A 15,090-nucleotide genomic window follows, 5' to 3' on the forward strand; every position below is an offset into this window, starting at 1 on the left:
GACCTGGAAGCCACCGGATCAGTGAAGATGCTGTCTAGTCTTACTCTGTGTAATAGGAAAGGGTGTGTTTTCTGATCTAGTGATACATGCTACTTTAGGAGGGCAGCTCAGCCCTAAGTGGCAAGATGCAGCAGTGTGGTTCTGTGCAGCACTGTCTTTCCTGGGCTGGGAGACAGGTTGAGATGATTTGACGTGGACCAGAAGAAGCACTGACCTCAGAGTGAGTTTTCAGATGTAATCAGCTTATGAATTGTCTTTCTCTGTATGTTGATAAGGAGTGCATGGAAAGATGATAAAAACCAGTTTAGGGTTCATCATCAACTTTATGAAAAATGCAGGAGGTGAGAAAAATAAGTATCTCATGTCCAACGAATTAAAATTTATTTTATAAGAAAGGAAAGTTCTTGTATTGGAAAATGAGGCTAAGAGAGGGTTCCAATGGTTCTCTCTCTCTCTCTCTCTCTCTCTCTCTCTCTCTCTCTCTCTCTCTCTCTCTCTCTGTGTGTGTGTGTGTGTGTGTGTGTGTGTGTGTGTGTATTTGTATGATCTTACCATCTTCCAAATGAAATCTTAGTTATTCTAAAACTATATAAAAGTAATACTATGCAGGCTGGAGAGATGGCTCAGAGGTTAAAAGCACTGGCTGCTCTTCGAGAGGTCCTGAGTTCAATTCCCAGCACCCACATGGTGGCTCACCTATAAAGGGATCTGATACCCTCTTCTGCCACTTGTGTGCACATGCAGACAGAGCACTCCTACATTTGATAAATACATAAATAAAATAAAATTTAAAAAATACTATATGCATATTGGTCTCCGTCTAACTATTTGTAGCAACACTGGAGGTGTGTCCTAGAACTGAGAGTTTCCTGGAGAGCAGCTGGCTTTACTCACGACTGGCACTTATGGTAGACTTAAGACTCCATGGGTTACAAGGACTCCCCAACAGTCTCCTCCTCTGCGAACCCCAGGCCAAACCTTGGCATACGAACAGGGGAGCTCTGGGAATCTTACCACAGCAGGCAAGGTACAGCCTTTGAAAGTTGGCAAAATAGTTTTCTTGTGAAGCATGCCACCACCTCTAGTTAACTCCTGTATTCTCTATTTAGAATCAATTTAAAAAAGCATTGCTCATTAAGTAAAGATAGTAACTTTAGCAAAACATCCCAATCATAGCCTGGAGGATGTCTCAGGCAATATGTGCACACCGGTGTAACGGAGCACGGGCTTGAGTCCTCATTTCTTTTTTTTTTTTTTTTTTTTTTTTTTTTTTTTTTTTTTTTTTTTTTTTTTTTTTTTTTGAGTCCTCATTTCTTAAGGACTGACTCCACTGTGCGCCATGCCTTCTGGCCAGACTTTTCTTATGTCCTTTTACACAATGCCGCAGTATATCCAAATTCTCACTCTTCATTCATGGAGGAGAAGTCTTGGCTATCTCTGAATATTAAGTTTCACCCGCCAAAATGTAATTTCTTTCACTGGAATATGAAGTTGTGGGGTTTTTGGTTTTACCTTATATGAGTCTAGTGGGTAATCCCACACATGTGCACTCACACTCACATACCAACAAGCAAGAAGTTTAGAGCTTGGGAGAAGTACCAACTTGTTTGCAATTCCCTTAGGAATATTAACATATTAATTAAACTCTACTATATCAGGGAGTTCAATCTGTATTTTCTCATCCTCAAATATTACATGTTTATTAGGTCCTAATTTCAGTTGGAACTACAGAGTCACGCAACATGGACCTACTAATTCAAATCTTTAAACCACGGCTTTGGCTTTTCAGGTTAGATATTTATCTGAATTTATTATAAGAAATAAAGCGCTTCCATGCTGTACACAAAAGGTGAGGCCTAAACAAGGGCATTTAGCTAAAACTGTGAATTCAAAAGTCAAATGAGTTACTGTTAATGAGCACGGGTCAGTGAGCCCAAGAGTTCTAAGCACCAAGGCCCGCTGGCTTCGCGTGAGGCACTGAGCTGAGGGTCTTATTTAGCAATCCGTTCATCGTTATTACAATCTGGTTACATCCTAGGTTACATCTTTTACCTGAGTTCACAGTCTGTATTGCACTTTTCAGTCACAAACAGTGGCAGCGGTAAGTGGTCACAGCTTTGATCAGACACAACCGCATGGTCACTCTTACGTATGCAGGCAATTTTTCTTCTATGAAGACCTTGGCCAGAGCGAAATTAAAAATGAAAAAATTAAAGAAAAATTCAACAACCATCATAACTAGGCTAAATGACTCAGTGAGGACAGTAGAAAGTTCTGGTAGCACTCTCTCAGGCTCCCTGGTGCATTCATCTTATCAGGAGTTACTTTTTATAAGCAGAATCCTCAATAGCTGGGGGGGGGGGAGGGGTGGGAGTTTGTTCAGCGAGGAGGCCAAAAGGAAGATGGGCCAGGTATGTAGTAAAAATTATTCACCTCCGCAACAGAGGGGTTGGCAGGTAGGGCTGGGGCTAGCATGGATGTCATGTCACACTCGATCACTGGGCTACTTTCTAATATGTCCCGTGTTATGAGAGCTTTCGTCGCTGATGGAATGACACTAATGTGAGCTGGCTGGAGGGGATGTGGCCTGTGACAATGAGCTTGTGTCCTTTCCCTCAGCCTTCAGAATAGTGCCGTCCATATAGGGTCGCCCTTTCAGACAGGCATCATGAATGATAAGGGTAAGGAGAAGTAACACAAAGATTAATAGTTCCACAGGTCGTGGAGGATGGAATGGGAGGGTTAGGCTTGGGGGCGTGGAGGTGGGCTGTGAAACTCCTCGCCACGACACTGGGATGTGAAAACACGCCATCGTTCGTTTGTCAACGCTCACAGGATTCACAACATGACAAAGGAACTCTGAACTGGCTCCTCAGTTATACACATGTCCAAAGGATGCACACACGCATAGCAGATCGGTGGGGAGAAAGAGGGAGGGCAGAGGGGGGAAGACTAGAATGTTCGGCTCTTCCGTACTTCCGCTGTTTGCTAGAACTAAAGCTGCTCTAAAAGTAGGGTCTGTTTTGTTCTGAGGGCATGGATGGAGATCTTAGTTACTCAGAGAAAGGCGTGGCGATGAACCCGGAAGTATGGTCTGATTGATGATTGCCGTGGCTCACTGCGCAGATGCCGTGGCTCACTGCGCAGATGCCGTGGCTCATCGCGTAGCTACCGGGAAGCTATTTCTCCACAGCCCAGACACAAAGCAAACTACTAGTGCTCAGGGGAGGCCGGCGCACCCTCCCTCCACATCCTACTCGAGAGTCGAAGCACTCAGTGACATGATCAAATTTCTGTTTTCTGACCGCTCAACTTTGTACTCCCACTTAACTAAACACGAACATGTGTTTATCTCAGATCTATTCTAAGCCCTCTTTAAAATAAATGTAAATAATGTTCGAAAGGCATATGTGTAAAGAAGAAAAAGAAAATAAAGAAAGGAAACGAAACAGACGAGCAGAGGAAATTGTGAAGACGAAAAGTGAATGGTAAATGCTGTTAACAGAGCCAAGGCGGATGAAGCCCAACCCGTGAATGAATACATACGGAGTAGGAACGGACAACAAATAACGGATTAAAAATCATAGTTGAAGGACAGTTAAATTATTATTTCTCTAGTTACTAAGAGCAGCCTGTGAGCCACAAATGTCACTTTGTACTTTCTGTAATTACAGCAACACACAAAAAAAATGATACTAGCAAAATTAATTTTAATGGCTTTCCTTATTAACCCCAGGTGTATAAATTTTGATTATTTTGGCTTATTAATATTAAAAATATTAAAATATATTTTGCTTTCTTCTTTTCGTTTTAATCTTCAAACTCTTATGGATAGTTCAAGCATATAGCACATTAAAACAGACTGGTCAGATATGGCTTGTGGCTGCCATACTGGACAGAACATTCTAGATGAGGAGAGCACACAGCACAGAAAAGATGGATCACACAAGACAGGGAAGGGTTGAGTCAGGAAGCCGCTCTCACACAGGGATGACATCCCAGCCCACCACACTTTCCACGTGCGCTGGATCCTGGATAATTCCACGTCCCCCACCATGCCCACAGGAAGACAGGAGTGACTTTTCTCTCTCAGGGGACTGTTCCCCAGGAAAGAATGACCAACTGACTTTAGGGTCTTCTCCCAAGGGAGTCATGTGATCCAGAAGGCAATTTTAGTTCTTAAATATTAAAAAGTATCAACAGGGATTTCAGGAAGCCTCAAACACAAGAGCAGGAAATAGGAACAGATAGAGCAGCAAAACAAGGAGGTTGAAAACAAGACATTATTAAAAGATCTTAATGTAAAACGTTTCACCTTCAAATAACTCAAACATCAGAGAGGTGAAAACTGGTGTGAGAAAATCATCACACACACACACACACACACACACACACACACACACACACACACACACATCCTACTCCATTTCCAAAACGATTGTCATAAGGAAAAAAAAAAAATAAGAAAGAAGACCACATCAAGGGACCCATATAGGCAACTGAAGAAGCCCCAAGTAGATGCCTATTGTTGTCAGGGATCAGCACCTGAGAGCCCTGGAACCTGACGAAGCCTTCCTCTGGTCCATGTGCAGATGTGGACAGAGTGCTCATAAACCATGGCCTACAGCTTCCTCCCACCTAGATAGTCACAGCCCGAGAGTGCTCTACTACAGAGACCTCCCTGGGACACTAGCGACACCGCCTTCTCACCCTATACACAGTAAACATGCTGGGCTCCTGGGTTGATCAGGGTGAGCCTGGCTCTGCCCAACCCTAGCTTTTCAGTATGCCTGTGCCTGCCCTTTCATTTCCCTGTTTCCCTGGTTGCCCGCCCCCCTGCAAGCCACACAGGACAGAGCAGTGCATCCCATTCTCTGAAATCATTGGAACTCAGGAGAGGATCCAGAAAGCTCCGAGAGTGGGACATGCCCCTATATAAGCACAGGGAAGCAGAGAGCAAGCTGAAGAAGCAGCCAAAGGGCAAGGCCTCCGAGTGTCTAAAGACAAGTTGTCCATCTAGAGTCTACACCACTAAAGAACTAGACACACATTTCAGAGGTGGTAAGCACCCCCTGGGTTACCTTCCCTTCTCCAAAACATACCAAGGTGAGGTCTACTTCCCCTAAGGAGAGAGGTAGATACAAGGTGGACTTGCAAGATTAAAGGAAATCTGAGGAGCATTCTCAGGGTAATATTGAAGGGGTGCCTCATGAGGGAAGTTACCCAATGAGCCCAAGACAAGACAAATTCATGAGCACAGCAGCAAATAGGGATACTACAAAGATAAAGAAGAGTTAATGCTGAAAAATTAACCTAAGAAAATTCTAAGACAAAAATACACAACTTAACTAAAGCCTTGAGTACGGGTTACTTGCAGAACACAGAAAAATAAACAGCAGGCCACAGAGTTTACAGAGAGGATTCGATGGTAAAAGGAATTCACTGGTGCCATTTTCCTTCCCATAGCCTCCCGGAAGCTCTTCCTAAAGCACCCGCTGCATTCTAGATTCTTTCTTTGTTCACCTGTTGCTTGACCTGTCTTCCTATGTCCACAGCCACACACCTTCCCATCTGTTCACGCATGCAGTGCAGTATGGCTGGTCCCACATCCCTGAAGTCCACTTGTTTTCTGCAGAGCCCACCCAAGGCCTCTTTGTCAAAACGACCCCTTGAACTTCCCCAGCGCAGTGGTTAGATTTGACACAAGCTAGAGTCATCTGAGAGGGGGGGAAAATCTCAACTAAGAAAAGGTTGGCCCGGAGGCAAGACTGTGGGACATGCATGTTCTTGACTGATGAGCGAATTGGGAGGCCAAAGCCCATTGTGGGTGGTGCCTCCCAGCCCAGGTTGCTGTTGGTCATGATGTTTCATCACAGGATAGACACCCTAAGACACCTGGTGCTGGCAGGGTGCTAGTTTCACTCTAGCATTCGTCCCAGTTGATGTGGTGTCACCTACTACTGTGTCCCTTCTGAGCACCCATCCCACACAATGACAGGAACACCTCTCCTGTGATCATCCTGAGCATCTCTGCCCCACGCCAAAGGCCAGAGACAGCGCCCTTTCTTTCCTGGAGAGCCCCACTGCTCCCGCATCGCCTGTCAGGGGCAATGGTCAGGTGACCTCCCACCCTTTCTCATCTGAAGGTGGCTCTGAGCTTCCTTCCATCTGGCCCTCTCACGCTCCATTCTACACTAACTTTGTACCTCAGTTGCCACACCCTACAACCTCCTCTACCTTTTCTGGGGGAATCGCCTTGAATAGCCACGGCACCGCATTTGCATGAAGATTGTCTCCTTAGGAATGGGCTTGTATCTGAATACAAAATCTGGCTCTTAGTAATCCGAACCAAAACAGTCCCTCAGTAAACATCGCCCGCTCTGAACATAGCATCCCATCATACCGTGTCCACAATTACAGACCACGCCGTGGCTCTACTATCTCCACGGTCTCCCCTCTGCTGTACATGGCCCTGCTTTGCTCTCTGCAAATGTATTTTCTCAGGTCCAAGAGAAGGAAACAAATTTGATGATTGACATTGCAACAATAAAAGACAGATGGGATTCTAAGGGGGGGGGGGAAATGTGTGGAGGGGAATGACCACCTTGAAAGCTGGAGGGAGAGGAGAGAAAGAAACAGTGGAGAGCGATGAAAACAACAGAGCTGGTGGAATGGTTAAGGAAAAAAGAGAGACCGAGATGCAGGGACAGAGGCAGGGCACTTCGCTTGCCTATCGCTCCACGTTTGGAAGGACTCAGTAGCCAGCCAGACTTAAAAGGAAGCAGACAATACCAGCATGCATAGGCTTGGTCTGTTATCTAAGGCCAGGGTACCTTGGCACATTTTGGTACAGTCTTGCCACGGCCCATATGGATCCCAGGAGAACTGATTGCTCCTCTTCTCAATGGGGATGTTGAAGGAATAGTGCACGTCAGGGTTATATAAATTACCCACACACAACACCTCAATAAAATACAGAGGAACACACAGTTAATTTACAAATGATGCACTCTGAAGACCATTGGTTTTATAACTGGCAACATTAAGCTTTTAACTAGTCCACTGATAAGACTTCAGCTAAGTCTCCCCGCTGACTACAGGCCGTTACCTGCAGAACCAGCTCCGCTTCCAGCCGGTCAGTGCTATTAATTCTTTCAATCGAGTTGTTTGATCCACTGTATTCAATGATAGCTCCCTGGATGTTGATTTCTTTCTTCGCCATGCTTACAACAAAGTTACCATTCAGCAGAAAGTTCCCGTGAGTGTCAGATAATGCTGTAAAACAGGACCAGTGCAGCTCAGGAGACAGCTGAGCCCAGAAAACGGGATGGAAGCAACTTTCTTCACTTTTTAATTCAAACTCTTTTTTTCTGAATCTCAAGAAAGCAGATATAAATTGATGCGAAGGAAATAAGCCACTTGACTGTGCTCTGGTATCTCTAATCTGCAAGTAAGAAAACCTCAACACAGCAACCAGATGTACTAAGATAGAGTCACCCTACCCCGTTGTATCCTGGAACCTCCTCAGAGGTACATAACAGGAAGGACACACAGGAAGAGGAGAAATAGGAGGAACCAGGGTGCCAGCACGCAGAGCACCCAAGTAAAGAGTCACCAAACAGAAAGCAAAGAACAGCCCATCTGCATTCCATTTATGCTTAATTTGGAGCAAATGTCCAAAGCCTTAACATTTTAAGGCCAAGTACACTGTCCCCACAGAAACACCCACAGTTGCTCACAAAGAGGCTCTCTTGATCATCCCTGGTACATGCGGCTCGTCTCAAAATAACATTCCTATCTTTCTTTCCTAGCCCCGTTTATTCTCTTTTCTGTTGGAAGGAACTGATACAAACCCTGGTGACCATTAATATTACCAACTTGATTCTATCTAGAACCACCTAGAAGGCAAGCTTCCTGAGAGAAGGGATCTGGACTCCGTAAGCCACTAGCCATGCCAGCGAAGGGCCATCTTGACTAGGCTTACTGAGCTTAGGATTCGCTAGTCCTGAGCAGCCCCATTCCGAGGCTTGGGTCCAGTCTGCATAGAAAGAATGCTAGCTGAGCATAACGAGCCATGATTCTCTGCCCTCTGGCTGTGGCTGGGAGGTCACCAGCTCCCTTGAGCCTCTGTCGCCAGGACGGTAGACCACACCTTTGAAATGCAGGCCAGAACAAACTCTTTGCTCTTAAATTTTTGTCAGGGTATTTTTATCACAGCAACGGGAAGATTAACTAGGACGCCTGTCAGACATGTACATGTGTGTATGATAGCATATATGTACACATGTGTATGATAACATATATGTACGTGTGTGTATGATAACATATGTGTACATGTGTGTATGATAACATATATGTACATGTGTGTATGATAACATATGTGTACATGTGTGTATGATAACATATATGTACATGTGTGTATGATAACATATGTGTACATGTGTGTATGATAACATATATGTACATGTGTGTATGACAACATATATGTTCATGTGTGTATGATAACATATATGTACATGTGTGTGATAACATATGTACATGTGTGTATGATAACATATATGTACATGTGTGTATGACAACATATATGTTCATGTGTGTATGACAACATATATGTACATGTGTGTGACAACATATATGTACATGTGTGTATGATAACATATATGTGCATGTGTGTATGATAACATATATGTACACGTGTGTGATAACATATATGTACATGTGTGTATGACAACATATATGTTCATAATTTGCTATGTTTAAGTACAGAGTTGCATGAAGTCCGTAAGCAGTGTGGTGGTAAAGGGAGTGTTCGAGGCACGCCCGTTGACTGCCACGTGATCTCACACGAGCCTCTACATCAGTCTCTAAGCTTAGTAAGTCCTTCTGCCCTAGCAGGCAATTAGCCACAATCAAATCTAGAAAGTGTGTAGAAGTATGTAAGTTGTATGCGATTTGCCTATTTACTTTCATTCTCAGCCCCCTGGAACACTCTGAGTTTTATAATACTAAGACCTTATGCTACCCAAGCGCTTCTCTTTTGATTTTTACTTGTGTTCAAATTTCAATGGGACCTGAAATGGAATCTTGGAGAAAATATGTAGTTGGAATCCTGGGAACCTCGCCCGAGTTACACAAATCACTGATGCTCACGGCAGAAGCAGATTTACTGATTACACCAAAGAACAGGTGAAGTTTGACATCCATCCTATGGAACAGAAAGGCCTGTGTCTACCTAACCAAAATCCTTCAAATCAGAAAGATATATTTTTTTTTAAAAAGTAACAAAAGTGTGTTTATACATAAGAATTACACAATGACCATATTCAGTAGTATCTCAGAATATAAAATCGGTTATTTACAGAAAAATTGCACCTTTACTACATGGCAAAAATAAATAAAAAATAAAATATTTAAGGATAGCCAAAGAGCATTACAATGAGCATTTAAAAAAAGAGAATTTTATTCTGAGTATACATGCAACTTTAATTGAATACAACTTTGGCTACCTAAAATACTATAATGGAAAGTAAAAATTATTTCTTCTATTATTTCTTTTTTTTTTTCCTTCCAAAATGATGTGTGTTGTGTAGTTTAAAGGTGCAGACAGAGCTACCGCAATCACAAACCTCCAGGAAATTGCACACAAGCCACCATCCACTGCTAACGACTACGTATGTTTACCAAGATAGTTGTCGTCCTCCGGCCTTCCAGAGTAGCTGTGCTGAAGAATTTCAATGTTTGTCACCCCCGCGGGAATCTTTACAACGACATTGTAACCTGCAATATAGTTTTGCACACGTAAAAATTCACAAAACTCGGATGTTTGATCAACTATTGCCACCAAATAGCTGCAAGACAGGATACAGCACTTATCATTTCTTTATGGTATTTAAAATGCAATTAAGTGGGGTTTTTCCCATCTGAAACTACATCATGCAAGACTGGGATGAAGGCAACTGCACCAAATACACAAACTTGGAAACTCCGTTTCTTTTTACGATTTTATTTTTATTTTTTGTGTATGTTTGTGTCAGGGAAGTGGGGGTGCCTGCAGTGACCAGAAGAGGATTTCAGATATCTGGAGGCAGAGTTAAGGTATCTGTTAGCCACCTGATGTGGGTGCTGAGAACTGAACTCAGGTAGAGCAGAAAAGGAAAGGAGGGTGGGACCAGGAAGATACAAGTGAGGGAATAATAATCAGGATGTAATGTGAATAAATTATAATAGAAAAAGAAAAAGAAAAAGGAGCTAGGCTTCTGTGCCATGTCTTCAGCTCCAACATGGAGATTCTTAAAATCCAGCATTTCTTTTCTTTTTTTTTTTTTTTTTTTTTTTTTTTTTTTTTCTTTTACTACTTCTGAAATTCTGAGTGCATCAGAGAATATTTATTTACCTCAATCCAGCACATTTGGAATCCAGGACTTTAAATGCATCTACAAATCTAGGAATAGCAAGGTCACTGACATGATATGTTTATGGAGACAAAGTAGCCGCAAATTTTATTATTAAGAAACAATAATAAAAAGCTTAAGTTTTTTTCTTAAGCTTTTAGCTTGTACCACAAATGAAAATCTCCATGATTACATCCAAATTGTACATTACTTTTAAGAGTCTATTAGCATCTGCTACAAGAAAAGTAAAAAGTTCACTGGAGTGAGAAGAAAGTTTGTTGGACACAGTTCTGCCATTTTAGCACCTCTTGAAGAGAAAACGCAGTATTAAATGCCCACTGAACAAGAAAAAAGAAACTTTTCCTGGCACTAAGAACACCCACATAGCTAGAAAAAACCCCAGGTAAAGCACAGAACTCAGCGTGCTCCAGAGGTATCACTCTGGGTTTTTTTTTTTTTTTTTTTTTTCTTGTCCCTTTTAAAATCGATTCTCTCAATTTAGTACGTGAGTAAGAGTTGTAATTTGTCTTATGCATTACATTTGAAAATATTGTACCATGATCACAGTCATTTCAAGGTGACGGTGCCAGATCACCTGTAGGCCTTTAGAACAGCCTGACAGCTCTTTGAAGTGTCACAGCTTAACATAAAGAGAACAGTTTGACTACTCTGGTATCTGACAGGTGATAACCTCCCAGATTAATTTTAACCAAAACAACTCTCACCATCAAAGGGCCTCACCAACGTCTACCAGTCTCCACCACCCTTCAGCAAAGCAAGCCTAATGCATTAAAATGGTGTCAGGACAAAGGCAGCCACCAGGGGGCAGAAGTGGTAAACGTTATTCCCCACCCAGCAAATGATTTGCACAAGGTTTTCCATTTGTGCAGGAACTACTCGTTGTAAAGTAATTTTCACAAAGGTTAAGTATCCAGTTCTAACTTGATATATGTGGTTTTGTGCTGGGAAGTGTTCTACATAACTGCAGTCTATGACAAGTGCGTGTCAGTGTTTATGGATGGGGATCCAAGGTCATAGCTCACATGAGATAAACTAGGGGAATATCAGTAAACACCCATGACCATCTCACGTACGCACTTTAAAATAGGAAATGCTCTATGAGTCTCACAATGAGAAAAATATAAAAATTTATTCTTGTGTCACACTTTTAATCAAATGAGCACCTTTAGCATCATGAGCTCAGCCGTATGAACATAATCGTAACAGTGTAAGGAATAAAATTTTACTGTACAAGGAAAAGTTTTAAGAGTCTGTTTGTATGATCATTCAAAGAAAGAATCTTTTCCCAGAAAATTTTAGAATGGAAACTATCTGAGGTAGTCTTAACATTTTGAAATATGCAATTTTAAATGAAATTGAAACCATGGCCAAGTATCCATTGGAACTGTATTGCTACTTGGAGCAAATTTCCCAGAAAAAGTCCTAAGTGTACACACTCTAACTTGCAGGAACATTGTTTAAAGGTCTCCAAAACTCGAAGAACATGCACACACCATGGTCAAATTGCATTGGACTTACTGTTTGATTTTCATTAATACATCTGTTTTTTGTTTGTTTGTTTGTTTGCTTTTGTTTTTTGGTGGTTTTTTTTGTTTGTTTTTGTTTTTTGTGGATTTGTGTGTGTGTGTGTGTGTGTGTGTGTGTGTGTGTGTGTGTGTGTGTGTGTTTTGTTTTTGTGTTTTGTCAAAAATTGGACAGGGTTGTGGATGGTCTCAGTTGGTACCAAGTTTGCCAAACATATAAGAAAACCTGAGCTTGGACCAGCACATCCAAAGCTGGGCAGGGTGCATGCCTGCAGGGTTAGCAGTTGAGAAGCCAGTGTTGGAAGATCATAAGTGCCAGGCCAGTCAGAAACAAAGACAACAAAAACATAAAACCAGGTCTATCTTGGGCAAGTGGATCCAGTAATTCAAACCCCATAGCTGGATCAAGGTTTGGTTTCTTTACACTTGGACGCTTTTGGTTGACAGTCATTCCAGACTGAGACACAGAGTGTACAGGCTACAACACGGCATCCCTGCTGAACCCCGACTTACCCTCCCTCCCCCATTCTACAGCAGAGCACTAGCCCACGTAAAAGGGACAACTGGAGGCAAGCACACACGGCTTACCATAATGTGCACTGTTGAAGACACCGGCCAGGGTCTGGCACGAAGAGTTATCGCCACCACACACTCCACATTTGTCTCTCTTGGCCTTGGAGTTCAACACATGGTCACAGCCGGCTTGCTTCAAAACACAATTATCACAATTCATATAATCAATATAACTAATTATGTGCATGGTGCTTTAAAGTACACACGGTTCTCTTCACAGGATTATTTCAACTACGAGAACTTCAGTGTAACAAGAGCCTCCCTGAGTATTTACTAAACCAGGTGGGCAGCGATGTGCAAACAACTGTGTTCACAGGGCCTAAAAAAATCAGTGTGTTTCAAACGGCTTACAGAATTTTCGGAAATAATGTCCTTACACAAGAACTTGAACTCTGCATTAGGACAATGATTCCTATATTTCACAATCATTTGAAAACAATAATTCAGGTTAGAGAGATGACTCAATAGGGAAGAGAGCACTGGCTGTTGTTTTAGAGGACCTGGGTTTGATTCCCAGCATCCACATAGTGGCCCATGACCATCTGTAACTGCAGTTCCAGGGGATCTGACACCCTCTTCTGGCTTCTGCAGGCAACATATACATGTGGTATACACACATACAAACAGATAAAACACTGATACACATAAAATAACATTTAAAAAAACAAAACCATTCTTTAAAGAAAGAAATTCAAAGAGATGCATTAGCAACACATTAGAATACTCAAAAAATATGTTGTTTATATTTCTCTAAAAAAAAATCATGGCCTTAGAAACTCTTGGTAAATGCTAAAGCCTATTTCAAGTAAACATTTGGACAAATTTCCCCAGATTAATCTTCAACATATGTGTCTATTAAAGAGGTTTTCTAGGCATTTCAGAGAAAAGTACAGCTGCTTTCCCTGCAGGTGCTCTCGGCACATGGCATGGGCTTTAGTTTTGTGGACTAGACTTCTAAACTGAGTGCCCTGAACAGAAAAGTTCCTATGCCAAGTGGATTGTCTTCTACATTTCCCTTTTTATTTAGTGGGGTGGTGGGACAGGGTGTGCACCAGAGGACAGCCTCTCCTTCCATCATGTGAGCTCTGGGAACAGAACTCGAGCCATCCATCCCATCATCCTGCTGGGTGGAATTATTTTATACAGAAGGCAAATATCTCCATAGTGAAGGTTTAATCTATGAACTTTATGAAACTCAAATGAATGCAGGTGATCAGACCACCTTTGCCATATTTTGTTTTATTTCACTTGTCGACATTGCTTGTTTATATAAGGCAGATAGTGTTGGGACCTCTGAGTAATGTTTTGTACTATTGAAACTATTTCCCAAAAGCAAATTAAGTCTCTTTGAGCATCTCCTAAAGCCTTTGGATGCAGGCTATTGTCACTTAGGTAACACATACATGGCTACAGGGAGGCAAAATTGGCCATATGAAGTCCCCCTTCAACCAAAGACATGGCTTCACGTCAGTGCATTTACTGTCTAGACTCGTTGTTCTCAACCTGTGGGGTCCTCAACCTATCATAGGGTTAGCCTAAGACCTTCAGAAAACATAAACTTGTACAGGATAGTTCATAACAGGAGCAAAATTACAGTTATGGAGTAGCAATGAAAATAGTTTTATGGTTGGGGGGTCACCACAGTATGGGGAACTGTATTAAAGGGTCACAGCATAAGGAAGGTTGAGAACTGTTGTTGGAGACGGCATTCATTCTTTTAATGCTCAGACTCCACCTACACTCCTAAGATCACCAATCAACTGCAGCTAACTGGTCGACCCACCTCCCACCTCCTACTCAAGGCCATTCTAAGGACTATAAAGTGCAAAACAAATCTCATCACTTCTTCTACTTCAAATTCATATGTGAATCTCCAAAGAGGTCAGATGAAAAGCACACCTCAAATATCTTCCTGTACTTCATTCCAATCCTGAGCACGTAGTTTCTCACATTGCTAAAATCTTATCCTCTAGGTACCTGCTACCTAGCCACAAGTAATCAATACTAAATCACTGCCAATGAACATAGGAAGAAGCGAGAATTGCAGCCCTATAGTGAGGAGGGGAGCTGGTTACATCTCACCATGAGAGGTACAAGCACTTTTCTACCATCTAGTCCATTTTTTTTTTTAATATTTTAAAGAAGCCAACCTCATCTTCATGACAATATAAATACAATTAGCAAAACAAAAATCAGCCATCTTAATGTAGTTTGGGGCAGCTTTTGTTTTGTTTCTGAGGCAGGATCCAGCTATCTAGGCCTGACTGGCCTACCTCAGCCTCCTGAGTCCTAGGATACAGGTATATGCCACTATTAACACAAAGAACTACTTCATAACAAAATAGGCCTAGAGATAGCATGATATCAAAAACTACTTCGGTGGCATTCATAAGGATAAATTCTGAAGACACAGAGACAACATTGTTACAAAAGGAGTAGAAATGCACTGTTCTTAAATACAAACCCAAGGCTACTCACCCGACAAAGGCCCTGAACACAGATGTCATTTGTCTCAGTCCCACAGGGTGTGCCATCAGCAACTCTGTCCTTCAGCTGGTAGAAGCTGGTGGTCCCAGCCACCC

General features: G+C 42.2%; 1 protein-coding gene across 1 annotated transcript in view; it reads right to left on the reverse strand.

Moving 5' to 3' along the window:
- Adamts20 (ADAM metallopeptidase with thrombospondin type 1 motif 20) overlaps positions 1-15,090 on the reverse strand; it is a 121,128-nt gene that overhangs the window by 53,823 nt on the left and 52,215 nt on the right. The window contains exons 14-19 of the mRNA XM_051160250.1: positions 14,987-15,090; positions 12,524-12,641; positions 9,682-9,777; positions 7,109-7,275; positions 6,834-6,963; positions 2,053-2,179 (exon numbers count right to left, since the gene is read on the reverse strand). The exon at positions 14,987-15,090 is cut by the window's right edge and continues 33 nt beyond it. Coding sequence (XP_051016207.1) covers positions 2,053-2,179; positions 6,834-6,963; positions 7,109-7,275; positions 9,682-9,777; positions 12,524-12,641; positions 14,987-15,090 — 742 coding nt within the window. The remainder of the gene's footprint in view (positions 1-2,052; positions 2,180-6,833; positions 6,964-7,108; positions 7,276-9,681; positions 9,778-12,523; positions 12,642-14,986) is intronic.

Source organism: Acomys russatus, chromosome 17 (assembly GCF_903995435.1).
Source record: "Acomys russatus chromosome 17, mAcoRus1.1, whole genome shotgun sequence".
NCBI classification, from domain to species: domain Eukaryota; kingdom Metazoa; phylum Chordata; class Mammalia; order Rodentia; family Muridae; genus Acomys; species Acomys russatus.